Consider the following 26,875-nt stretch of genomic DNA (forward strand, 5'->3'; position numbering starts at 1 on the left):
TAACACAAAGATATGAAATCAACCTAAATGTACATCAATGGATGACTGTTTAAAGAAAATGTGGTACATGTGCACAATGGAATACTATACAGCCATAAAAAGAATGAAATCATGTCCTTTGCAGCAACATGGATGGAACTAGAGGCCAGTTGCTTAAGTGAAACAACTCAGAAAGTCAAATACCACATGTTCTCACTTTTAAGTGAGAGTTACATAATGTGTACACATGGACATAGAGTGTGGACTGATAGAAATTGGAGACTTGGAAGGGGGAGAGTGAGAGGTAGTTGGGTGATGAGAAATTACTTAATGAGTACAATGTACATTATTTGCATGATGGATACATTAAAAGCCCAGACTTTGCTACTAAGCAATATATCCATTTAACAAAATTGTGCTTGTACCCCTTAAATTTAATCTCCTAAGAATCCATGAACAGTAGGGATTCTCGTAAGAATTCATTTTCTTTCTTTCTTTTTCTTTGGGACAAGGTCTCACTCTGTCGCCCAGGCTAGAGGGCAGTGGTGCAATCACCGCTCACTGCAGCCTTGAACTCCTGGGTTCAGCCTCCCAAGTAGCTGGGCTACAGGCCTGTGCCACCACGCCCGGCTAATTTTTCCACTTTTTGTAGAGACGAGGGTTCACCACATTGCCCAGCCTGATCTTGAACTTCCGGGCTCAAGCAATCAGCCTGCCTTAGCCTTCCAAAGTGTTGCGATTACAGGTGTGAGCCACGGCACGAAGCCAAGAATCTATTTTCATTCTTACTTCTATAAGTGATTTACACTTCACACAACTCTTCCCAGCATATCATCTCATTTGAATCTACACACTGATTCTGCTTGGTAGGCAGGGCAGGAATATAAGCTGCACTTAAGTGATGAAGATATAGAGGCAGAGCGAGCTTAAGTGATTTATTTATCCAAGGTTATTCTCTGTCTTATCCCTGTGTATATTTCCTTGCCAGCCGTCCCAGGACATGGAGTAATGCTGTACTGTTGCATGGGAAATTCATGGGTGTGTCTATTCTCTGTTAGAATGAAAGCTCCCAGCAGACAACAGTCCGCTTTCTCTCTAGTTCACTGTTCTTCACAGGTACCAGCGTAGTTATTTAAAGCTAGTAGGTTTAAAATATTTATTTCATAAATGAATTAGCAGCCTCCTTGCTTCCAATCCTTTATTCTCTTCATAGAATTCTCCTCTTAAAATAGTCGAATCACCTCATGCCACGTCATTGCAAAAATCTACTGTGGTTCACTGCTGTGTAGAAGATAATTTTAAGCTCCTTAGCTTGGCATTCAGGCTCTGTTTTCAACTTCTATTCCCCTCTGCACCCATAAATGCCATCCATACTCCAAAACAGCCTGCATCACTTGCCGTTAGCAGCTAACATTTATTGAACACTTACTGTAGGCCAAGTACTGCCAAGCACTTTACGTATATTATTCTATTTAATCTTCACAAGGACTCTGTGAAATAGGCACTATTATCTCCATTTTAATGAAAAGGGAAACTGAGGCTTAAATAACTTACCTAAGATCATGCAGCTCTTGAATGGCACACCTGGGGCTTGAACCCCCACCTTTCTGCCCTCAAGTGCATGCACTAAGTCCCACATTAGGTTGAACTTACTCTGCCTTTTCACCTTGGCTGGGGCCCGTGCTTGGGTTCTTTGTCGGGCTGGGATAACCCTTCTCTTCTCCACATGCCTGCATCCTTGCTGTCCCTGCCCCAGTCGCCTTTCATCCATGAGCCTTCCCATCCTATCCACTCTGGTGAGCCTTTTTCCTCTGCAACACAATGCACTCTGATTTAAAGCAGTATTAGCTGGGCAGGAGACTGTCCTCCACAAGGGTCTGTGAGCTCTTTTTAGGCAAATACTATAATCCATTTTTAAAATTTTTTAAAAAATTACTTTATTTTTAAATTGAATAATCGTACATATTCAATAATGTACACATTCATGGAGATACATGGTGATGTTTCAATACATACAATAGTGAATAAATGAGAGTAATTAGCGTATTCATCATCTAAATTTTTATCGTCTCTTTGTGTTAGGAACATTTAACGTCCTGCTAGCTATTTGAAACTACATAATAATACGTTGCTGTTATCTATCCTACAGTGATGTAGGATACTAGAACTGATTCCTCCTACCTGATAGGATTTTGTATCTTTTAACAAATCTCTCCCTATCCCTCTCCTCTAAAATCAGCATCCCAGTCCCAACTTACAACTGGTGTTCAGTGACTCTTTCTTTTTTTTTTTTTTTTTGAGACGGAGTCTCGCTCTGTCGCCCAGGCTGGAGTGCAGTGGCGCGATCTCGGCTCACTGCAAGCTCCGCCTCCCGGGTTCACGCCATTCTCCTGCCTCAGCCTCTCCGAGTAGCTGGGACTACAGGCGCCCGCCACCACGCCCGGCTAATTTTTTGTATTTTTAGTAGAGACGGGGTTTCACCGTGGTCTCGATCTCCTGACCTCGTGATCCGCCCGCCTCGGCCTCCCAAAGTGCTGGGATTACAAGCGTGAGCCACTGCGCCCGGCCAGTGACTCTTTCTTAGACAACTCAGGGTGAAGTTTAGTGATGATGGTGTTATTATTAAGGAAATAGCCACAAGGGGGCAGTGCCAACGGGTCTTAGAATGGATTGCCCTCCCTGTTCCCCCTGGGAGAGGGATGTTGGGCTCCAAAGACCCTTCCAACTCACAGGATGGCCCCGAGGGGCAGAGGAACCAAGGTCTAATATAATGAAGTGTGCACAACCAAAAGGTAAACGGCAATGGGAAGCGTGGGAGGAAAATAGGAAGAAAGTTAGAAAAAAGCCAATTTTTTGGAAGCTCTTGAAAACTTTTGGAGTTTTAAAAACGTTCAGATAATATATGGATTATAGTTTTTATCGTGCAGTTTGTTATTTGGTTTTCTTCATACAACATTTACATCTTTAGTTCCCTAAACATAATTTTGTTAGCAGACTAAGAAACACATAACACATTCGGTGTTGTGGAGGAAAACTCACATTTAGGTCCCTAAAGAGGGTTAAAAATAATTAACGCTATTTTCTATAGTGCGTCCTCAAATTTCCTATTGTTCTTTCTCCACCTTCCTCCTAATTGTTGTTTATGGAGATTATAAGATATATTTTCACTTACTGTTATTGCTGTTTTACCTGTTTTTTTTTTTTCTAGTTAAAAAGGAGTGGAAAATCATAAAAATTTTGAGATATGTTATTTTCTAGCCCTAATGGAACCTGCAGCTAATTCTGGCAAAAAATGGAGCAGGGCTGGGTGGAGAAGGATGGAGAAGGGCCACAGAATATTGATGGGCCTTATGGGCCTATGCTCAAAAATTCATGGGATGTGTGGGATTCAAGGCCAGGCATAGTGGCTCACACCTGCAATCCCAGCACTTTGGGAGGCCTAAGTAGGCAGATCATTTGAGCCCAAGAGTTCAAGACTAGCCTGACCAATGTGGCGAAACCCCGTCTCTACTAAAAATACAAAAATTAGCCGGGCTTGGTGGTGGGTGCCTGTAATCCCAGCTACTCTGGAGGCTGAGGCAGGAGAATCGTTTGAACCCAGGAAGTGGAGGCCGCAGTGAGCCAAGATCACACCACTGCACTCCAGCCTGGGTGGCAGAGTGAGACTCTATCTCAAAAAAATAAATAAATAAGAAAAATTCATGGATTCACCCATTTCGAGGGTTGGAATATAAAAGGATTTTGAGAAGTCTTTCTGAGGGAAAGACTTTTCAGGGGACCTTTTAGGAAGGCCTGGAATAGCTGCATGAGTGAAGAGAGACTTCAGTAAGACCCCATGGAAGGCTTGACATATGTCCCTGAAGCTGAGGGGCACCGTGGACCGCTGTGTGATGACTACGTGGAAAATTCCAAGGCAGGAGAGAGTGTGTTTCCCGTTGCTGCAGTGCTAAGAGTGAAGGGCAGGCTGCCTCTGCCCTGGGCTCGGACTTCATTCCCGGAGTTTGCAGGGGCCCAGATTTTCTGCATGTTTCCCAGAGACCAGGCGTGAGCCACACATGAGGGCATCCCCAGCCGCCACCCACCACCTACTTCACAGCATCCCCAGACGCCACCCACCACCTACTGCACAGCATCCCCAGCCGCCACCCACCACCCAACCCTCAGCCTCCCCAGCCGCCACCCACCACCCAACCCTCAGCCTCCCCAGCCACCACCCACCACCCAACCCTCAGCCTCCCCAGCCACCACCCAACCCTCAGCCTCCCCAGCCACCACCCACCACCCACTGCACAGCGTTCCCAGCTGCCACCCACCACTCACTGCATAGCATCCCTAGCTGCTGTCCACTACCCACTCCCCATCCCCAGTTGTGACAACCAAAAGGGTCTTCAGGCATTGCCAAATGTCCTGTAGAAGTCAAAATTACCCCCAGTTGAGAATAGCTGCGTTTAAGGTAACTGCATATCACACCCAAAAGAATACGCCCCCCAATTAGGGCTACTTTTGATGATAGCAGACCACTTGGATGCCTGGTAAATGCACCAGCTGCTGACTTCTGTCTTGGCACAGGAAGTTAGAATGACACCTTGTGTGAGGGCAGCCTTCCCCAGATGGCAGCAAGGCGCCGGTATGGACTGAATGTGTGCTCCCCAAGTTCATATGTGAAAGCTCTGACCCCTACTGTGGCTGGATTGAGAGATAGGGTCTGTGAGGAAGTACATGAGGTTATAAGGGTGGGGCCCTAATCTAATAGGACTATGGCCTTATAGGAAGAGAAAGAGACACCCGGGTGTGCGGTGTCTGTGCTTATGCCCAGAGGAAAGGCTGATTAAGGATATGGTAAGAAGGTGGCCTTCTACAAGCCAGGAAGAGAGGCCTCACGGGACATCCATCCTGCCAGACCTCGATCTTGGACTTCCAGCCTCCAGAACTGTGAGGAAATCAGTGTCTGTTGTTGAAGACACTGTGTGTGGCACACTGCTCAGGGGCCCCAGCTCTGAGATGGCACTGGATGCGCGTCTGTGACAGCAGAGGCAGGTCCCAGGGGTCCCTGGCACCACGAGTAGCCATGCCTCAAGGTGGTGTGTGCCCGCTCTATTGGACGCCATGTGTCGCACCAAAACCAGATGGGAGGGCTCTTGTGTTCTTCGTAAGAACCATGAATGGCTAATATTGACATTTACAACCACCCCTTCCATTGGCCAGCCTAGTGACCCTCCAGCCTCCTCTGCAGCCTAGGCCTCCCCAGTGCTACAGTCATCAACCTCCCTTCTCTCTTCACGGAAACCTCTGTAGGAATGCTCAAGGAATGGAATATGCTGGTTGGTTGATTTTTGAAAAAACAAACAGCATTAAACTTGTTGCGGGGGGGGGGGGTGTTTCCAAAATTTTGTGTTGAAAAATCTTTTTAAAGTTCTGCATTCATTTTTAAATAAACATGTTTGTTAACTGAGTATTTTGTGGGTTTAGCGTTTTCACCCTGAGCATCATTTGTCTATAGGATGATTGGACTGTAGATGAATACAGTATAGAAGTCTTAATGGAATATGGACACATTCCAGAATGTCCCTGGGATACTATTTACACGGTATCTGTTATTAGCTTGTTTTCTTGGCATTTTGGCTTTTTTTCTCCTAAAACTGGAGGAAAGGAGGAAAAGCAGCTGTCCTGGCCAAGTATCTGTGTGTGAATGAGGTTGTGGTGTCCGTCTGCTTGTGTTTAGCACCATCGTGTTTAGTCTCAGGGCCCTGACAATAGACAGATAGCAGCAGGGCAGCAGAAGCCTTCTTGTTGGTCCCTTTAGGGGACATGAATGGTCAGACAAAGAATCTGAAAGCTCTTGGGATCTCCCTCAGAAAATGGAGGGGGCTGGTTGTTGTGTGCTTTAGAATAATCGGATTCAGCCCGAGAGGCACTCCCTGGAGTCAGGGCTGTGCTGTGAGCCACACATGTGGACTTCTTTTTCTTGGTTTTTTTTTTTTTTTTTTTTTTTTTTCAGACGGAGTCTCGCTCTGTCACCCAGGCTGCAGTGCAGTGGCATAACCTTGGCTTACTGAAACCCGGGTTCAAGCCATTCTTCAACCTCAGCCTCCCAAGTAGCCGGGATTACAGAGTGAGCCAACACGCCCGGCTAATTTTTGTATTTTTAGTAGAGACGGGGTTTCGCCATACTGGCAAGGCTGGTCTCGAACTCCCGACCTCAGGTGATCCATCCACCTTGGCCTGCCAAAGTGCTGAGATTACAGGTGTGAGCCACCGCGCTTGGCCCACACATGCGGGCTTCTTTCCATCCAGGCGTCACTGCTCTCTCCAGCGCCGTCTCCTCTAGCCTGGAACGCTCCTGTGTGGGAGCCTCCAAATTGTTCTCCCTGCACACAGGCTCACCTCACCACATCATTTTACGGGGGACTGTTCTGATGATTGTTCTAGAACCCCTACCTGGTCTTGTTGCTTTTTCTTTTTTTTTGAGACAGGGTCTTGCTCTGTCACCCAGCCTGGAGTGCAATGGCACGATCTCGGCTCAGTGCAACCTCTGCCCCCGGGTTCAAGCGATTCTTGTGGCTCAGCCTTCTGAGTAGCTGGGACTACAGGTGTTACAGGAAAAAGGTCCCAATAAAGACCCCAAGAGAGAGTTCTTGGATCTGACGCAAGAAAGAATTCAGGGCGAATCCACAAAGCAAAGCAAGTTTATTAAGATAGTAAAGTGGTGAAAGGACGGCTACTCCATAAACAGAGTAGGGTGTTCCCAAAAGTACGAGGAGGAACGTGTCCACCCGAAGTACAATACTCATTTATATACAGGATAAAAACAGATCATGGGGAGATGTGCTCTGCTACAAGGGTTTCTGATGAAGGATGAATTTTCTTCATTACTATATATTGCAAGAATCAATATTATTATCTTTAAAGCAAAATTAGGAATGTTTTTGTTCTCAAGATATCAGGATATCAGGACACTGATTCATCTAGAGTCTACTGTGGATGGATACATCTACTGTATCCATCTACAGTCCAGTCATCCTATAGACATCCTATAGACCAAAGTCTGCGTGTGTTTATTAAACATCAATCTGTTCCCTTAACCAGAAACATCTGGAGGCTAGGAACACCTAACTTCGTAGGAATGCGGCCCAGCAGTCGCAGCCTCATCTTCCTAGCCCTCACTCAAGAGGGAATCACTCTGGTTCAGACACTTCTGACACAGGCTCATGCCACCACACCCGGCTAATTTTTTGCATTTTTAGTAGAGATGGGGTTTCACCATGTTGGCCTTGAACTCCTGACCTCAAGTGATGCACCACCTCAGCCTCCAAAGTGCTGTGATTACAGGTGCATGCCACCCTGCCGGGCTAATTTTTGTCTTTTTAGTAGAGACAGAGTTTTTCCATGTGGCCCAGGCTGGTCTCGAACTCTCGACCTCAACTGAGCCTCCTGCTTCGGCCTCCCAAAGTGCTGGGATTATAGGCACCAGCCACTGTGCCCGGCCTGGTCTTCTTACTTCTTAAGCCTCACTAAGAGCCTCTCAGTGTTTTCAGATGAAAATTCAAGCTCCTCTAAAGAGACTGCATATTGTGTGACTATAGGAAATATCCAGAAAAGGGAAAACGACAGAAACAGAAAGTAGATCTGTGGTAGCTGGGGTGAAAGCAGGGAGGAGGGAATTAAATGTGCATGAAGAACATAATGAGCCCTCATCTCACAAAAAAAAAATTTTTTTTTTAACTAGCTGTTTGTGGTGGTGCGTGCCTGTGGTCCCAGCTCCTCAGGAGGCTGAGGCGAGAGGATTGCTTGAGCCTGGGAGTTCAAGGCTGCACTGAGGTACGATTGTGCCCCTGCACTCCAGCCTGGGACACAGAGAGACACCTCGTCTCTGAAATAAACAAGTACATAATTTAAAAAACGTGCATGAAGGGTCTTAAAGGAGCAATGAGATGCTCTAAAACTGATTTATGATGGGAACGTTACCTAAGACTCATTGAGTTATACACTAAGGGTGAATTGTATGATATGCAAAATTGTAAAAGATTCAAGCATGTTAAGATAGCTTCCCAGTGCTCCGGGATGCAGTTCCTGTCCACCTGTCTTGAGCTCCATCCTGCCCATGCTCCTCTCACTCTGGTTACAATACTGACCCTGCTTCAATCCTTGAAGGGACCATGTGTTTCCCCGGCTCTCCTGGCAAACACCTGCTGCATCCTTCCTTCCTCACAACACTCTTCCCCTGCCTGCCAGCCCCCACCCCTGCCCTAAATCTGGCTGCGACCCTTCAGAGCTCAGCTTTCCCAAGGATGGATTCTCTCATCCACCAACAGGGGGTCCTAACCCTGTTCTGTGCTCCCCTAATATACTTGAAGTTTCTCTTTTGTGCTGCTCATTACGTTTTGCTGTACTTATTTTATTTATTTATATTTTTATTTATTTATTTATTTATTTAGACGGAGTTTTGCTCTTGTTGCCCAGGCTGGAGTACAATGGTGCGATCTCGGCTCACCGCAACTTCCGCCTCCCGGGTTCAAGCAATTCTCCTACCTCAGCCTCCCAAGTAGCTGGGATTACAGGCATGTGCCACCACGCCCAGCTAATTTTGTATTTTTAGTAGAGACGGGGTTTCTCCATGTTGGTCAGGCTGGTCTCGAACTCCAGACCTCAGGTGATCTGCCCACCTCGGCCTTCCAAAGTGCTGGGATTACAGGCGTAAGCCACCGTGCCCGGCCTTATTTTTTATTTTTATTTATTCCCCCCTGAGACGGAGTCTTGCTCTGTCACCTAGGCTGGGATGCAGTGGCGTGATCTCCGCTCACGGCAACCCCTGCCTCCTGGGTTCAAGTGATTCTCCTGCCTCAGCCTCCTGAGTAGCTGGGATTACAGGCACCCGCCACCAGGCCTGGCTAATTTTTGTATTTTTAGTAGAGATGAGTGCTCACCATGTTGGCCAGGCTGGTCTCGAACCCCTCACCTTGTGTGATCTGCCCACCTTGGCCTCCCAAAGTGCTGGGATTACAGGCGTGAGCCGCTGTGCCTGGTCTATTTTGCTGTAATTGTTTATTTAATGTCTGTCTTCCTTGCCAGTTTATAAACCCATATATAGTTTTCACAGTGATATTCCCAGGGCCCCGAGTGGTTTCTGCTGCATAGTAGGGTGTTAGAGATATTAATTGCATAAATACTACAGGAATGAGGTACAGAGTCCGAAGGACCAGGCAGCTCTTCTTCCAAGAGAACATAGATTTATTTGGAACCCAGAGTTGCTCGACTGAAGGCACATTGGGATCACCCCCAGAGGTGGCATGAAAGGGGCGAGAGAGTGGGGGTGGCCACAGCAGGAACATGGCACGGAGATGACAGGGCTGATGACAGGAGGCTCAGGAAGGGGGCAGTGTGAAGGGAGGGAGGAAACTCAGGAGGCTGTGGGGTCCTCGTGACTTAACTCTCCAGTCATCTTCTTTATTTAACTATAAAAAGATGGCATAATTTATAGTCTCCCCCAGCTCAAATGTCCTGCCATCCCAGTCATCCTACTAGATGGGTGCTTCAACATCAGACCCAGCTGGGGTGTGTATTAAACGTGTAGACTCCTGGGCATTGTCAGAATATCTGGGAGTGGGACTTGGAGATCTACGTCTTAATGTGCTCTTGGGTGATTTTTTGTAACGCAAGTTAATGAGAGCTTGGGGACTGCATCTACATTGTTCACATGTGTATCCCAAAAATCTAGCCCAGTCTGGGGCAGGGATGAGGAACTCAGTATATCTTGATGGGTGAATAAATGAATGAATGAATTCTATAGTCACAGAAATGTGTATATTTGGTTTTGACCAAGGCAAAAAAGGAAGAGGGATGCTGCCTCGCTATAGTCTTCCATCGCTGTCTTCACCCTCCTGGGCCAATTTCCCCATTGGCAAGCTACAGGGCAGTTGGACTGAGTACGCCACAGGACTTCTTCCTGCCTTAATAATCAAGAGCACCATGAATCGGTGCTTTCGGTTTCTCTTTGCCTGCCTTCCTGCAAGGGGGGAAAGAATCAAGATGAAAATCAACGACAACCCAGAGATTTGTTGTCAGTTTTAATAGGAGGAGTGGAGTCAAAGAGTTTAGAGAAATGTAGAAAAAGACCTTTTACTTTTTGCTGGAACATGATATGGTTTGTGCATGGCACATACATATTTAAAAAATAGAGGTATCACATTTCACAGTCACATGACCGAACAGCATCTGGGTTGTACTATGCGCTGTGCCTAAGCTGGAGGGCAGCTCTACCCTGGGACCAGCCGGAGGTACTCAGCGATTTACAGAAAGAGGAAACCACGCAGGACACAGCTCTCTGGTGCTGGAATTTCAGTCATTCAATGAGGTATACAAACATGGTGCTGCGTTGGCTATCTGCACGATGGACCAGATTCAGGACCTGCTTGGGGCATAATCGCGTCCTCTGCCCATTCTGGGAAGAGCAAGCATGAACTCAGATGTAAGCAGAGACTGGAGTATTTCTATTCTTCTGGCCTCGTCCCAAACATTCCTCTCTTTGGAGATTTTCGAGGAGGTAGCAGAATGAGTGTCTGGTTCCTTCAGGGGTCAAGCAAGTATTAGAGACCCGCTTTATAGACACAGGCATGGTAAGGGGCAGATAATGCTTCCTCAGTGACAGCTGACCCAGAGTCTTTGAGGAAAAATATTGGGATAGAAGGATGAAGGAGTTTTCTTTTTTTTTTTTTATTTTTTGAGACGGAGTCTTGCTCTGTCACCCAGGCTGGAGTGCAGTGGTGCAACCTCGGCTCACTACAAGCTCCGCCTCCCGAGTTCATGCCATTCTCCTGCCTCAGCCTCCCGAGTAGCTGGGACTACAGGTGCCCGCCACCAGGCCCAGCTAATTTTTTTTAGTAGAGACGGGGTTTCACTGTGTTAGCCAGGATGGTCTCGATCTCCTGACCTTGTGATCTGCCCATCTTGGCCTCCCAAAGTGCTGGGATTACAGGCGTGAGCCATTGCGCCCGGCCAATGAAGGAGTTTTCTAGCTTGTGTCCACATGAAAGGGACAGAAGGAGATAGAGGGCAGAGGGGAGATGGAGGACATTTGTAGATGTGCATTTAGTAGATATGTTTGCACCAGTGACTGTGGCACAGAATGGGCAAAGGCAGTGGACTTCGACAAGGGGAGACAGGAGAACTATAGCTCATGGACTCTCCTATTTCTTTTTTCTGTCAGGACTTGCATAGAACAAGAACTTGAAGGGTCTGAGGTCTAGGACAAGAAAGTGGCCTAGAGCCAGCGTTGAAGGAGAATTGCAAACTGCCCAGGACAGGATGAGGGTCAGGAGAGAATTTCAGGCCTGGGTTTCTGGGCAGGAGAGGTATCTATATGTCTAAAGAGGAGAGAGGTTTGGCTGGGCGCAGTGGGTCACACCTGTAATCCCAGAACTTTGGGAGGCCAAGGCGGGCGGATCACGAGGTCAGGAGATCTAGACCATCCTGGCTAACACGGTGAAACCCCGTCTCTACTAAAAATACAAAAAATTAGCCGGGCGTGGTGGCGGGCGCCTGTAGTCCCAGCTACTTAGGAGGCTGAGGCAGGAGAATGGTGTGAACCCTGGAGGCGGAGCTTGCAGTGAGCCAAGATCACGCCACTGCACTCCAGGCTGGGTGACAGAGTGAGACTCTGTCTCAAAAAAAAAAAAGAGGAGAGAGGTTTGTACCCTGAATCAGATGGCAGAAGAAAATGTTCTTTTTCTTTAGGCCATAGACTGGCCCTGACCAAGGGCTTGGCGTGTGTATTAGGGCACTGTGGGATGTGGCAGCAGAGGGGAAGGCTGTGGAGGATAATGGTAGGGTATTAATTACAAAATTATATGCTGCTTTCCAGAGAGGTTCAAAAATGTATGGGAAGTGGGAAGGGAAGGGGTGTTACAAGGCAGTGAATGATGAAACAAACATAATCAACAGCTTGAACAAGGCATTTGGAGTTTTCTGGTTTCCTATGAGGTTCATCCATTGCCCTGAAAAGGGTGGAGGTTTTACAAGGAGCCTGAGGCTCCCCCATTGCTTCTAAGGTAACCTCTACAGCTGCAGCTGAGAAGTGCATCTTGAAGGGTGTGCAGATATGCTGCTCTCCTCTTTATTATTTGCTCTTGAAGAGAGAATAAAACAGCCTCTTGGCCCTTGGAACTCCAAGTTTGCATGGAGCTGCCAAAGAAGATTCAGGATGAAAGGGAGGTGAATTAGCTACAAAACTGTATAAATCAGGCTGATTGCTCAGCACTTGGGGAATGGAGGGCCCAAGTCTTAGTACATCTTCAGTGGGAAAGTGGGGTACAATCTGGTTCCCCTGCATAGAGCAGTGTCTTCTGCAGCCTTTGGGAGCCAATGGGCCTGACAACTGAATTCAGGACTCAGTGGACATGTGACCAGATAGGAAACAACTCTCCACACCCGGGCACAGAAACGGAAGCTGGAGAGAAGGGACTGAAATGCGTCCTGCTGATCTTACTCTGGTCTTGTCCCTTAGCTCACTTCTGTAGATGGGGACTGACTTTTCTTAAGCCTAAGTCACTTACAGGAAAACAGAAAGCCCTTGAGAGAATTCCTTTGCATGGGAAGGATTTTAAAGAGTCACCCACACATACCTGCATCCAAAGGTGGTATTCAAAATACTTAGCAACCAGCTAGGTGTCGTGGCTCATGCCTGTAATCCCAACAGTTTGGGAGGCTGAGGCGGGTGGATTGCTTGAGCACAGGCGTTCAAGACCAGCCTGGCCAATATGGCGAAACCCTATCTCTCCAAAAATAAATACGAAAATTAGCTGGACCTGTAGTCCCAGCTACTTGGGAGGCTGAGGAAGGAGAATCGCTTGAGCCTGGGAGGTGGAGGTTACAGTGAGCCGAGATCACACCACTGCACTCCAGCCCGGGCGACAGAGCGAGACCCTGTCACAAACAAACAACCCCCAAATACTTAGCAATTGATACAGCACGGGCCCTGGTACCAGTTAGACAGACACCCAGCCCCTCATAACCGGTGCGGGTGCAACTGCCATGCAGTGGCTCAATACAATGCGTGCTTGATCGTCGGCATTTCGTAGCTTCTCCTCACTCCTAGCATAAAAAATGAAAGTGGACATTTGGGGAAATGCCTTGCCAGGATTTGAGCAAGGTTATGATCCTCTAGAGAGATGAAGGAAAGCGCTGGCAGCCCAAGGCTTTGGAGACTCTCTTGAAGATGGCTCCTCTCACGCCACGTGAGCTGAAAGATCTTGGAAAAAAGGAAACTAGGCTATGGGACCTAAAACTTCCTTCTCCTTTTTTATCTGGATCACAGTCACGCCGTCCACCAGCCATCCCACATTCCAAGCTCCGCTAGGAACTGATACGCACCTCAGGTTTGGAGTGCCTGCATTTCTGATGGACCCTGTTCAGGAGACTGATTGCACTGGAAAACAGTGGAGAGCTTTATCCCCGCCTCCAGGCAGACCTGCACTTCAACATTCCACGGAATCAAGATGGACCAGTTTTCTCCCTTTTCTACCACATCCAAGGGTCGGCCGGGCGTGTGCACATGTGTTCCGGGGCTTCTACAGTCTCTTCCATCTTCATGTACCCGGGTGTGGCTTTTTCCTCCTCACCCAGCACATGTCCGCCTTGACATTTGCAGGGCAGAGGAGGTGGCCGGTAAGGTGTCTCCCCCTTCGATTGCCAACCTCCCATCTTCAGCTCAGAATCCCTCAACCCAGATCTATCTATAGATGGATGCAACTGCAAATAGCGAGGTATGTTGAAGATGAAGGTATTTGCAACAGATGAGGGATTGTCTTGGAGGCCGGGGCCCCCGAGAGTCGCAGAGGGCGTCAGGTCATTTTGTAACTCGGTTCACATATGCCAAAAATATTTGCACTCTGATATGGCTCTCTCTGGTTTCAGATTTAGGAACATTCCAATGGTTCAGGAATCTGAAAGCTCCAGGCAGACAACATTTATAGTCACTTGGGGAACCTCTGCTTTAAATATTCTCTAAGGACAGGAGGCAAGAAGGCATCGTGCAGCAAGGAGCTGCTTCAGCTTGACTCCGTGGCACTATCACTCCTCCTCTACTGCAGGGAGGAAGAGAGCACAGACTCTGGAGGTCACGGTGCCCATTCTGCTGCATCCAGGCACAGCGCGTATGTGAGATGAGGATGAGCAACAAGGAAGTGAGGGTATCAGATGAGAACTTGGGTGCGTTTCCTGGACATAGTTGAAGAGGAATTAGCATCTGGAGTCCAAAGCCTCTCTACTGCCTTCATGCCCTATTTTGTCCCCTACCCCTCGCCAAAGAGGTTGCCATTATTAGGATCCTTGTCATCTGAGGTTAAAATAAGACCAGTTCAAAGCGAGGAAACCTTATGGGCAGGCAGCCTGGCCCCTGCCTGTTCTTGGAGCCACACACAGCCTGAGTTCTCCAGGCAGAGTGGCTCTCCTAGAACACCCAGTCCCTTCTGCCGCCTCCACAAGCCTTCCTCAGCTGCCCTAGATGCTGATCTCCCCCTTTCCTCCAAGAAGCGAACTGCTTCTCCCCCAGCTTCCCTGACAGTTCATCCCAGTGTCCCCAGAGCCCTCACTGGCAGGAAGCTTGAAGTGCCTGATCCCTCTCCTTCTGGTTTGCAGTTCAAGCTTACACCCTCTCATTCTGCCATCTCTGCACTTTGAGGACAGCTGCTTCCCGCTGACCTGTGCAACCCATGTAGTTAGTGGCCTCTGAATGGAAAGATGATTGGAAAGAGGCAGAATGGGAGCACACATCAATCCTGCTGGTTTGACAGATGACATTCTTACAGGCAGATTCCTGCAGCGATGATGCCAGGAGAAAGAAACCTGATGCTTTGAAATGCCGTTGCTCTGAGACTGTATATAAAGCTGTATGGATATACAATAATGCACACAAACTCCTACCCTGGCCTTTTCCTGTGTACATGGTCACATTCCACAAGTGTCACCGATACCTTCTCTCCTCAAGGGAGGTCAGAGCATAGGATAAGTTGCCATTCTAAAGTTGCTGATTGCAGCCCTCGTTTGAATGGGCTACATGCGTGGGGTCCAGTGGCCAAGGGAAACAACTGGGGTCTCTCCAAGCACAAGATAAGCCTGATTCAGAAGCCATGGAGGGCAAGGGGAATTATTCGCTTGTGCAAAATTCCAATAGAACAGATGCTGCTTTGAATCTGTGAGCCTTCTTTTGTGGGTCCTTATATCCTGGGAAGGAAATGAGTGACAGTCATGATCGGGGACACCTTGCTGCCCCGCTTTACCCGTCCGTATTTGCTCAGGGCGATGTAGGTCCCTCGGTACAAGTCTGACTCGTAGGCGTTGTAATTGTTGGGCAGGAGAGTTTCTCTGAACTTACATTCTTCTTGGAAGCTGGGCTGTGGAAGACATGGGCAAACAGCAGAGACTGGGTTACAAATGAGGAGTGCTGCAGGTGCCAGCTGGGCCGCAGAGAGTAGGCCCCTCTGCCAGGTGCCCCTTCCCTTCTCTTTGTGAGACAACCACCGTGAGGTCTGAGCATCCTGGGTGAACGGATGGTGGAAGGTTAGGATGGGAAGAGGCTGCAGGCTCTCGTGGTTGCTCTCACCTTCCCTCCTTTACGATAAGGAAACCAAGGCCCAGGGACACGGGATGGTCTGTGCCATGTGGGGTAGAGCTGAGGCTCTACCACTCAGGTCTCCTGACTTCCAGAGTAGTTCCTGCTAAGTCCCTAGATAGTAACTTATTCCATTCAAAGAACAGACCAGGAAATGAAACAAGCTGTTTTCTCAAGTCCACTGTGAGAGGGAGTCTACTGGAGCAGCGATGGGAGCCCAGGGTGCTATTTCGTGACTTTTCTACTTCCTAGTTGTGTGACCTTGGGCAGGTTCCTCCCCTTTCAGCCTCGGTTCTCTTTTCTGCAGACTGTGTGTGGTGGGGGAAGAAGGAGAGAGGTGGTTGGTGGAGGGGGAGGAGACACAAGTGATCTCTTATGCCCTTTCCAGCACTGCCTGTCCCGTTCTTTCTGCTTGTGGTTCCTCAGTCTGTCTTTCCTGGTTTAAGTCCCAAGTTTTCTATCCCTCAAAAAGGCCCATTCTCAGTTTTGACTTTGAGCCTAGAAGGTGTCTGGTACCTCCTAGACCAGCGGTCCCCAACCCCCAGGCTGCAGACCCATACCAGTCAGTGGCCCATACCAGTGCAGGACTCGGGCTGTACAGCAGGAGGTGAGCGGTGGGTGAGCGAAGCCTCATTTGTTTTCCAGCCACTCCCTATTGCTTGCAAGACCACCTGAGCTCCGCCTCCTGTCAGATCAGCAGCGGCATTAGATTCTCATAGGAGCAAGAACTCTGTTGTGAACTTTGCATGTGAGGGATCTGGGTTGCCTGCTCCTTCTGAGGATCTAACTAATGCCTGATGATCTGGGGTGGAACAGTTTCATCCCCAAACCATCCCCCCATGTCCCCATCACTCACCCTGTCCATGGAAATAGTCTTCCATGAAACTGGTCCCTGGTGCCAAAAAGGTTGGGGACTGCTGTCCAAGACAATCATAGTTCTCCAGGGACATGCAGGAACAGAAACGGTGAGGAGCAGGAGTTTTTACGGGGAAAAGGACCTGGTTCCCAATAATGTGACAGGTGATGCCAAGGAGCCTGGGACCAACAAAAAAATGGCCCTTTCCATGCTGATTTGGTAGAGGAGTGTGTGGGGGCCACCTGTTCAGAACATGAACGCTGGACTTCCTGTCTCACATGCACAAATTCATCCCCAGTACATCACCCCAAGTCCTCCTCTTTCCTCTGCAACCTGCCTGGGTGGCTGCCCTAAGGGAGTATGCGGGGATTTCCTGCTCTTGTGGGGAAGCAGCTGGGTCGGGGCTAGAAGAACAGAGAGCGAGGTGGGAGCCAGAGACCCGGGATCTACTCTTGAAAAGAAATATAGAATGAGAAATGGGTGGAGGATAACTTCTGACTCCTTCTTGCTTGAGTATAAAAAAAAAACAACAACTGCTCGATGGCTACCAGGCTGTGCCAGAGGTGTCCTCTGACCTTCTGTAAAGGAATCACACTGCTAGTGTCCCATCTTGCTGGCAGTGTAGCTGGGCGAGAACCTCTTGCTGCTCTGAAGAGCTGGGAAGTAGCTTGCTCCTTAGGGCCCCAGGACTCCCAAAGCCCCTTCAGTGGACTTCTCTGGCAACATTTAGAACAGCCATACTTTCCTTCCCAATAGACTCCGAGATCCCTGAGATGAGGACGGTGTCTTGCTTGGTACATGATGCTGAGTGGATGGTGGTTTAATAGGGACAACATGACTGGTTTCAGTGGCTCACACCTGTAATCCCAGGACTTTGGGAGGCCAAGGCAGGAGGATCACTTGAGCTCAGGAGTTTGAGAGGAACCTAGGCAATATAGCAAGACCTTGTCTCTACAAAAGCTTAAAAAAAAAACAAGGCAGGTATGATGGCACCTGCCTGTAGTCCCAGCTACTCTGGAGGCTGAGGTGGGAGAATCACTTGAGGTCGAGGCTGCAGTGAGCCATGATCGCTCCGCCGCACTCCAGCCTGGGTGACAGACTGAGACCCTGTCTCAAGAATAAATAAGTAAATAAGGACAGCGCTGAAACATAAGGAGACCCCTGCGTGGGTGGCTCTTTCAGCGTGATGTGAGCGTGGGCAAGGGGACAGCCTTGCCTATGGAAACACAGTGAAACTCCCCTCATACGTTTTCCCCATCTTCTTCTCTCATGCTTGCAGCTTATTTACAAAGCACTTTCACTGATGTTAACTTGCTTGAGATAAATGTGAAGGCGTTCACCAGCCATGTGAACAGGTTAATGCCACACCAGGGGGGTGGGTTTTTCATAAGCTTTCCTCTTTTCCTCGTTAGGATGCTCAGTGAATATTTGTGGAATGGATGAATGAAGGGATGTCCTAGAGGTAAAGAGGATGAACTAATCAGTGTAGGTCAAGAACGTATCTGCGTCACAGCTTTGAGGTTAGACTGATGACAGTAGCCTCTTACTTAGCTACGTGAACTTGGGGAAATCGTTTAACCTCTGAAGCTTCAATTCCCTCATCTGTGAAGTAAGAACAGTAAGAAAAATTGTGTCATAGAATTGGAGTAAGCATTAATCGAAATAATGCCTGGAACGTCCTGGGAACAATGCTTGCTATACAGTAGAATTAAAAACAAATTAGTAGTAGTAGTATTCTTCTCCGAGTAAATCATGAACTACTTTACATTAAAAGCCTCAAAAGACTGCCTTACCCTGGATCACCAGTCCCATAAGACTTACTGTGGGTTACTGGACAATTTAGCTTTTAAGTGCTGCTGTTTTTGATGGGGTGTCTGGGAGCCAGTGAGCTTGCATGGAAGAGCAGGGAGTGAGAGGAAAGGCAGAGGCTGATCCTGGCTCTGAACCACGGCCCCTCATTAGGAGCCTCTCTGGACCCTGGTTTCCTGCCCTGTGCACAGGACTTCAGTTGTTGGTTGGCAAGCTTGGGAGCAGCAGCACCAGGAAAAATTCAGCTCAGAACTGAATGAAATGTTCCAAGTAAAGCTATGCCAATGAGAAGTCCAGTACAGGTCAATGAACAAAATAGAGTCCGGCAGTAGATCCCAACACATACATGGATGTAAAATGAAATGAATCTGAAATGAATATAAAGTAAAAGTGTTATTTTAAATCACTAGAGAAAACATGGTGTTGGAACAACTGAATGGTATTTTATTATAATGATAATAAAGTTTGATGTGTATAACTTTATCCCTTACATCAAAATAAATTCCAAAAGGAGCAAAGATTTAAATGTAAAAAAAAAGAACCATTAAAATCCAGAAAAGTTTTTTAATAAACTCGGAATCAGGAACATCTTTCTAAACAAGATAAAAAAAATAAAAGCCATTTTTAAAAAGTAAGAAATTAGTCTTCTACTTGAAAAAATTACCTTAAATAAAATAAGAACAGAAATGGCAAACTGGTTGAAAATACGTACAATACACATGTGTCAAAGAGTACATTTTGTCACTATATTCAGAACCCTAAACTCACTGGAGAATGAGCAACATTTATAAAACAGAAAATTCCCAGGAAAGGAACTATCAATGGCATTTGAGCAGAAGAGAATGTGCCTAATAAGAGAAATGTAAATTGTAACTGTGAGATCCCATTTTTAGTGGCCAGATTTCAAAGAGAGAAGCATTTGACACTATAATCTCATTAGTGAGGGCATAGAAACTAGGAATTCTCATTTAATGTCCTCTGATGTGTATATTGTCAGAATCTCTATAAAGAGCAATTTGGCAGCATCTACCAGAATAAAGGATGAATATAGCAACTGATCAGCAATTCCACTTCTAGAAATTTATCTTACTGATATATTCCCACACACGCACAAAAGTTACTACAGCATTAAATAACAAAAGACCAAAAACAATGTATCTATTAAGAGAGGAGTAACGGAGGTGGCTCATGCCTGTAATCCCAGCACTTTGGGAGGCCAAGGTGGGTGGATCACGAGGTCAGGAGATTGAGACCATCCTGGTTAACATGGTGAAACCGCATCTCTACCAAAATACAAAAAATTAGCCAGGCATGGTGGTGCACACCTGTAGTCCCAGCTACTTGGGAGGCTAAGGCAGGGGAATCTCTTGGACCGGGGAGGTGGAGATTGCAGTGAGCTGAGACCGCACTCAGCCTGGCGACAGAGCGAGACTGTGTCTCAAAAAAAAAAAAAAAAAAAAAAAAAAGAGTGAGGAGTAACTAACTGAACTATGGTAGATCCACACGATGGAATTCTATAAGCCTTGAAAAGATAAGAAGCCTGTCTGTACTGACATGAAATGGCCTCAAAGATACATTGCTAAGTGAAGACGCAAGGTTTGAAAAAGTGTTAGCATAGTATGCTCCTGTTTGTGTGATTTTAAAAAGATGATACTGGTGTGTGCACGTGTGCGTTAGCTATTTCTGGAATGATATACTGGAATGAAACACTGGTAACTGTGGCTGCCTCTAGGGAGGAACTCAGTGGCTTCAAGACAATGGTAGGAGTGAGACTTTCCTTAGAATATTCTTTGATACTTTTTTCTCCTTAAAACATGTTCATGTATTACCTAGTCAAGTACGTAAATTATTTAAAGTGGGAAGGGAATTTAGGATAGCAGATGGGCCAGGAAACGGAGCGAGAAAACATTTTGATCAGAAACTGGTGGTCTCCTCCTTGCTGGGTCACAGCCCCTCTCCACCCACCAGCCTCCCCCCTGTTCTAACTTTGTATGTCCCTGGAGAGTAGCCCGCCCAGTGAGTTCCAGAGAATTTATTTCTGATCTGGATGGTGGTTAAGGGAGAGGTTTCATGTGTTGTTTGCAAGCTCTAGTGAGGAAATGAAATCTTGAGGTGGAGGAAGGGGAAGTGGGAGGAACTGAGTGACTTGGACAAGAAACTCTCAAGCCATTGCCCACTTCCCCGTGCCTAGAATGTGTCCATTTGAGAACCCAGCCTCTCCTAAACATCTGGATCTCCTAAAACATGATTGTTTAAGCGTGCATGACCATGGATGTGTAGATTGTACTTTGCTTCTCTGGTCATTCGATTTTGGATCATTCAGATCCACTCCTCCTCAACATACACACTTTTTTCTTTTTCTTTTTTTTTTAAGTTGACTACTTTTTTTTTCCTTTCCATTCTGTCCTTTTCTCTAGCCTGTCTCATATCCCTGGCCTTCCCCAGACTCCTGTACAAAACTAAAGTGAAAAAAGACAACTAGTAGATGAAGCTTGTGTTAGAAGCCCTAACCTTCCCCTTGCTGCTCTCTCTCCTCCGCCCTCAGCACCCACATCCGTGGGGTTCGGGAGGCCAGGAGGCCTGTGGCATGCAGGTGAGAGAATGCATTTTCCCTGAATGCTTCAGGCTGATAGGATTTTCCCACTGCCCAGAGTGATGCTCAAGACCCAGCCCCTTAATTCATCTTCATCACAGCCCTGAGCTTTGAGTTCTCATGGCTTGGGAATGTTGGCCCCTCAGCTCTGGTGAAGAACGCACTCAAGCCAAGTGAACGCCATGTTCATGAAAGCAGCTACCGTATATGATTACTTGAACAAATGAAAATCATTCCACTGGGTCACATTTCCTGGGCCTGCCAGGCTCAAGCCCCAGCATGACAATGTCTTCAATTCCATGTAGGTCTATTCAGACTTATATGCGTTTAGCACTTACTATGGAGAAGGGCATTTCGAAGAGGAGCAAGCATATCCATGGGGTAGAAATGCCCCCAAAGTGTGAGGTGGACAAGACAGCCACCCTCTTGCCTTTAGAGCTAAGTCACTTGGACCAATGAGGATCTAATCCTGCTTCAAACATCTTCATCCTGTGACTGCTAGGGCCATTTGTCCCTGTTCCTCCTGGGAGTGTGTGTTGGATAGAGAAGGATGGGGTGGAAGGATGTGGGCAAGAAGGAAAAATACACCAACTCTTTGTCCTAAGACTTTCTTCTGCAGCCCCTGACTGCTTCTTTTCCTGTCTTTAGCTGAAATATCGTCAGCTCTGAAGATGCCTGCATTTTCCAACCCTTTTCCCTAGCACACAATTGCACTGTTGATTTAGGAATGTTGGAAAGTGTTTTCATCAGGTGTTTCATTCTCCTCACTCCAGTGCAGCTCTTTGTAGCAGGCGGGGATTTGTATGCAGAGCCTCAGGGCCTGCATAAGGGCATGCGCCTCCCGCTGCTCTCCAGCCCCATCTCCCAGCATTTCCTCATGGTGGGTGTCCTTTATCCCATTCCCTCAGGAGTGCTGTTTTCTGCTAGAGTGGCAGCTGAGCCAAGGCAAGCCTGGTCCTCCCTTCCCCCAATGTAATGCCCCAGATAATAATCAGAGGTCTCTGGAGGAAATCATTTTTGTCCTTTGCACATTGTCATACTGTTGATGAAAAGGATGTAAATGCAGTTCTTCTTAGTAAAACTGAAATCACTTGAAAGCATAACTGAATTGCTGGTATCTTTTTACTAGTATATATTTTTCTCAACCAAAGGATTCTAATAGAAGCACTGTTAGGTGGAGATCCTTGATATTTTGTTTTCTGAATTTCAAAGGGGACCAAGGGGGCTAGAATTCACTGATTTCTGCCTCATCCTCAGAGAGCAGAGATCCAGGCCCAGAGAAGTTCAGTGACGTTGCCCAAAGTAAGACGAGTAGCTAGAGTGTAGGTTGGCCAGGAACTGGAACTCGGGTCACGGAGCCCTGAGACAGGGCTGCACACAGCTGTGGCTGGACATGTGAGCCTGGAGACCGGGTGTCTGCAGCTGCACAGGGAGGACGAAGATCAAGTGCACCTCCTAGGGTGCTGTGAGATCATACTCGTAAAGCCCTCTGCAGCCGGTGCATCCTAGCACAAGCAGTAGGCTAGTGCCCAGGGCAGGGCAGCTGTTTATATTGTCTAAAGGAGGGCCCGGCAAACTGCCCTGAGCCTCCACACCCTTCTTTCCAGGAGACAGACATGTGTGAAGTCACTTCTAGCCAGGTTTCCTTGGCCCTTATTCTCTGCCCGTGAGTCGTTGCCTTGTCCCCCTCACCAACACCTCAGCCCCAGCCCAGTTTCCCTCCCCCACCCATGAGAAATGCCATATAGTGGCAGTAGCAGCTGAGCCTGGGAGATGAGGAGGCCCCGGGGGCTTAAAAGGAAATAGTGTGAATGAAATCATCACCCAGCAGGAGTCTTCCTGGCTCCGGGGATCAGTTGGCAATTGTTTTTTTAGACTGTGATAACGGCCTCCGAGGGGCGGAGAGGGAGGGATAGAAGTTGCTCAGGAGTATCTGGTCCTGAGCCACATAAAACGTCAGGTGCCCCAGGGTTGTGGCACAGCTGTCCAGCCCCACTCTCTGTGTGCAGGCCCAGCTGGCCCTGAGGTCCAGGGAGGAGAATCTCCCTCCCTGGAGAAGATGCTCTTTGGCCAAATGCTACTGAGGGTGAAGGTAGGAGGGGTGGGAGGGCGGAGGCGAAGGGTGCGGGGTCTTTTCCCAGAAGTTCTCCATTCTCCTGGACTCTGCTCATTTAGCGAGCCCAGCAGTTCATCAACCTGCTTAACCCCCTTTAAAGTCATCAGCCAATAATGGTGCTGCAGAGTGAGGGCTGGGGGGTGGGGTGGTGGGTTTCAGGCATTAGGAGTCAGCCTCCTTTCCCTTTTGCTATTCTGAATGCCCTTCCCTGCTTTGTGGCGCTTTCTCTGATGGTTAAATCTTATATTCCCTTCCCCAGCCTTTCCCAGCTTCTCCTTCCAGGGCCAAGAGATTTAAAGTGGGAAGTGGATAAATTTTCTCTATATTTGTGCATTTTCTCCTCCCCACAATTAAATTCCTTTCTGGGTAGGAAGAAAAAAGTAATAAATAGTTTGTTGATAAAGGTGACAAGGAGAAAGAAGAGTTTATGAAATCTGTGCTTTCTCCCAGGAGATTTACTTGCTAAAACGTCCCTTGCTTCCACGGAGTCCCACAGCCAAGAGCCCAAATTCCTGGCTCTCCCGACCCTGTGGGATTCCGGGCATTATGCAGGCTGGAAAGAAGGGGTTCTTTGGGATGCCCCACTCTACAGAGGGGAAACCTGCTCCACCAAAACCTGGGTTGGTCCCAGGCCTCTTCCTGTCCTCGCTATCACTTTTCCAGAAGGCAGTAACAAGGATATGTCTCTGCTGTCTCATCTCACCCGCCCTCCAGCTCTCAGGTTCAGTGTAACATGGGCAGTGGGTGGTCCCCTGCCCTCCAGAGGCCATGTAGCCTGCTGACCCCCAAGCCTGCCTGTTCCTCAGAAACACCTGGCAAATTTAAAATACAAAACAAACAGATTTCCAGGCCCACATCCCCGCTCTGTTGAATAAGAATCTCCTAGGTAGGTACCTGGAAATCCATACTTTTAACAAGTTTCCAAGGTGATAGAGATGCAGACTGTCCATAGACTTGTGTGGGAGACCCACTGATTGTAATGCAGGCTGTATGTCCACATAAACCAACTCAGACTGAGAGATGTTAGCACCAAAGATTATGGGGCGGAGGTCACCTGGGTGAACCTGTTCTTGTGTTTCATAGACCTCCTCTGTTGGGACAGCTCCCCTGGGACCCAGTGCCAATCCTGGATCTATTTCTTCACATCCCAATCCTCAGTTTATCCTCCAAGGGGCAGTAGATCAGCCCTCCACACCCTCCCCATAAATAACTTTGATATTTTTTGAGGCCTGCTCTGAGGTCTTCCTTTTTAGCTTGCTTATTTCTGTGAAAGGAACTCTCCATTTCTTCAGCCTCATAGGGATGTTTGCCCAGCCATATTTTGGAATAAGCCAAATGACGGGCCGAGGGCTGCAGGAACAAGTAGGTCAGTGAGAGCAGAGGTTTTGGTCAATGTGCTTAGAAGCTGGTTGCATTAACCCAAGTGCCAGCTTTGGCACTCCCAGGGGTGACCTCTGGGGGTGGGGATGGGAACGGGTGGGACTGGTACCTGCCTAAAGTGTATAATGGGTAGGCTGCCTCTCTAGCTTATGCGATTGGAGACCAGAGGATTGAAAACCCTAGCGCAGAATCTCAGCACACTGATGAGGATGAAAATAGCCTCCCATTCCACTCCTACTGCTGCGCACTAGGCTGGGGCGTCTTGCAGGGCGTGTGTCATGGAGCAGCACACCCAAGCAGAGAGACAGGCTTGCTCTCGGGGCCTCGCCAAGGCAGGGAATCACACCTGCCCACGAGCCTGGATGCCAGAATGCGGGTTTCCCTCTGGCCCATGGGCTCCCTGAGCTGTGGTTTCTGTTTAATCACACAGGCTCCGTCCGGCAGGTGGGAACAGGAGAAACACGGGCCAGAGCAGGGGACTATCACCCATGAGGCTGAAGAAGTAGAAGCTGCAAGTCCCCTCCCTTTCACAGGCTCCTTTCACAGCCTTTCCTTTCCCATTTAGATAGTCACTTCTCTACTCAGGATTTCATATTATTTTCTTCAACTGTGTAAGCATCAAGCCTTGTAAACCTGGCACTTCCCTGGGCTGGTGAACTCACCGTTGCATACAATCTTCCTTTACTGTTCATGGCAACGAAGAGGGCACTTCTCACTCCAAAGAGACTCACCACGCCTCGCTCCACAGTGGAAATTTCCAGCAGGCCTGACAAGGAAAGGGGGGCCACGTTACCTAAGGCTTGTGCAAATCAGAGTGGGAACTTGAGCCGACAAGGTCATCTCAGTCCATCCCCCTTCTCCTAGAAAGCCAGACTCTCCATCACCCCATCCATGATGCCTCTAACTCTAGGAGCCCCTGTCTGCTGGACTCATCAAGTGCTGCCATTGTGCTGTTAAAAATCCAGTTCTGCAAGGGAAGGTTCTGATGTCAGAGTTAGGTACTGCAGTGACCACTTAGCTATCTATTTAAGATGAGCTTTGAATCTGGATTTCACTGATATAATTACTTGAGGTCTTTGACTTGAGTAAAAAAATAGATTGATTATTATTACTATTCTTAATGTGTACTCTACATGTTTCAACAAATCTCAACCCACTTAATCTTGAAAACACAGCAGCCACACCATGGCTGATGGCTTTCTTGGATCCTGCAGCCCCCATCCTTTCTTGGATAGGAGACTAACCATACAGCAAGCTGGCAGCTTGCAGGATAAGAACCTGGGGACAGAGGGAGCCCGTTGAAATGAAAAGAAGGATGTGCTTCAGTTGGATATTTTGCAATTGAATTTCCTTTCCTTCTCCAAGAAAGAAGCTGAATAAAAATGAGCTTGTGTCAAATTTGATCCAAGTATACTAACTGATTCTCCCTACCCGGGCCTTGGGGGCTTCCCAGACTAATGGTTCCCAGTGGTCTTACAAGGCATCAGATGGGCCAGTAATGCTGAAATAGTTAGTGCCACTGAGGATCTAACCAAGGCGATGGCAAAGAACACCAGGATGCTTGGACCCCAGTATACTGAGCCTGCACCCAGGCAGAGTAACGTGGAATCATCTAAGTGGTGAGCAGCATTTCTGCCCCCTTTATAGTGCATCCTTTCCATTAGAGCAGGGCCCCTTCACCTTTTAGCCCTGCATGAGCCCAAACCCCCAAGCGTCCCGACTGGCTGCAGCTGGCACTCACTGTAGGGGTTCTCCTCGTGGGTCCCGCTGATCCGGCCGTCGGGGAGCACCTGGAGGTGAAAGCCGATGCCCACGTTGCAGTAGAGCCTCCGCTGCCGCTTGATCCCCACCAAATAGCCACTTTCCCAGTTCACCCCGGCGATCTCTCCAGCTAGTCCAGCGCGAGACCTGGACAGCAGGGTGCCCCAGCCCCTCGAGTCCAGCAGCGTGTTGTTGGCACGGGTGCCTGCAGGCAAGGGCACCACCATGCCCACTAGGATGCCTAGGAAGACGAGAGCCCACAGCGTGCCCTGCAGACGTCCTGCTCCCCGGGACATAGTGATGAACAGCCTCTGTCCCAGGGCCATCCACCTTGCCTCTCAGGCACGTGGTCAGAATTAATGGCCCTAAAAATACCGCCCTTCTTGTTTTTCTCCCTCCGGCATGGCGGCAGGGGCTTATTTTTGGAAGGCAGATGAAGGCTGCTGACATGAAACCAAAGCCTCCATCGGGCACTCGGGTTGAGAGCAGAGGGACCCAGGCTGAGCCGCGGCCGGTAGAGACCATGGCTCGGGGACGCTCTCTAGCTCGCCCGCTTGCTCCGTCCCGAGTTGATGATATTTGATTTGACCTATCTTTATAGTTGGTTCAGCAGCCCGGCCCTCCCCTCCACCCATCATCACCCTGACGTCAACCCGCCCAGCTCACTTATCCAGGGCTGTAACATTAACCTGCTCTTGGGCCTGGCTGCCTCCCCAGACCCCCATCACCCTCCACACTCCCCAGGGGTTCTGGGAGCCACTGTCATTCCAACTATGA

The 26,875-nt window shown here is 48.2% G+C and overlaps 1 protein-coding gene across 1 annotated transcript; it reads right to left on the reverse strand.

Moving 5' to 3' along the window:
• Positions 1–15,115: 15,115 nt before the first annotated feature.
• Positions 15,116–26,669, reverse strand: FGF6 (fibroblast growth factor 6). Its single transcript, XM_032159343.2, has 3 exons — positions 26,079–26,669; positions 25,000–25,103; positions 15,116–15,365 (listed from the first exon to the last, which is right to left on the reverse strand). Exons 1-3 carry the CDS (start codon positions 26,422–26,424, stop codon positions 15,189–15,191), a joined length of 627 nt encoding a protein of 208 aa, XP_032015234.1. The 5' UTR covers positions 26,425–26,669; the 3' UTR covers positions 15,116–15,188.
• Positions 26,670–26,875: the final 206 nt, after the last annotated feature.

This window comes from Hylobates moloch, unplaced genomic scaffold, assembly GCF_009828535.3.
Source record: "Hylobates moloch isolate HMO894 unplaced genomic scaffold, HMol_V3 SCAFFOLD_8, whole genome shotgun sequence".
NCBI lineage: Eukaryota > Metazoa > Chordata > Mammalia > Primates > Hylobatidae > Hylobates > Hylobates moloch.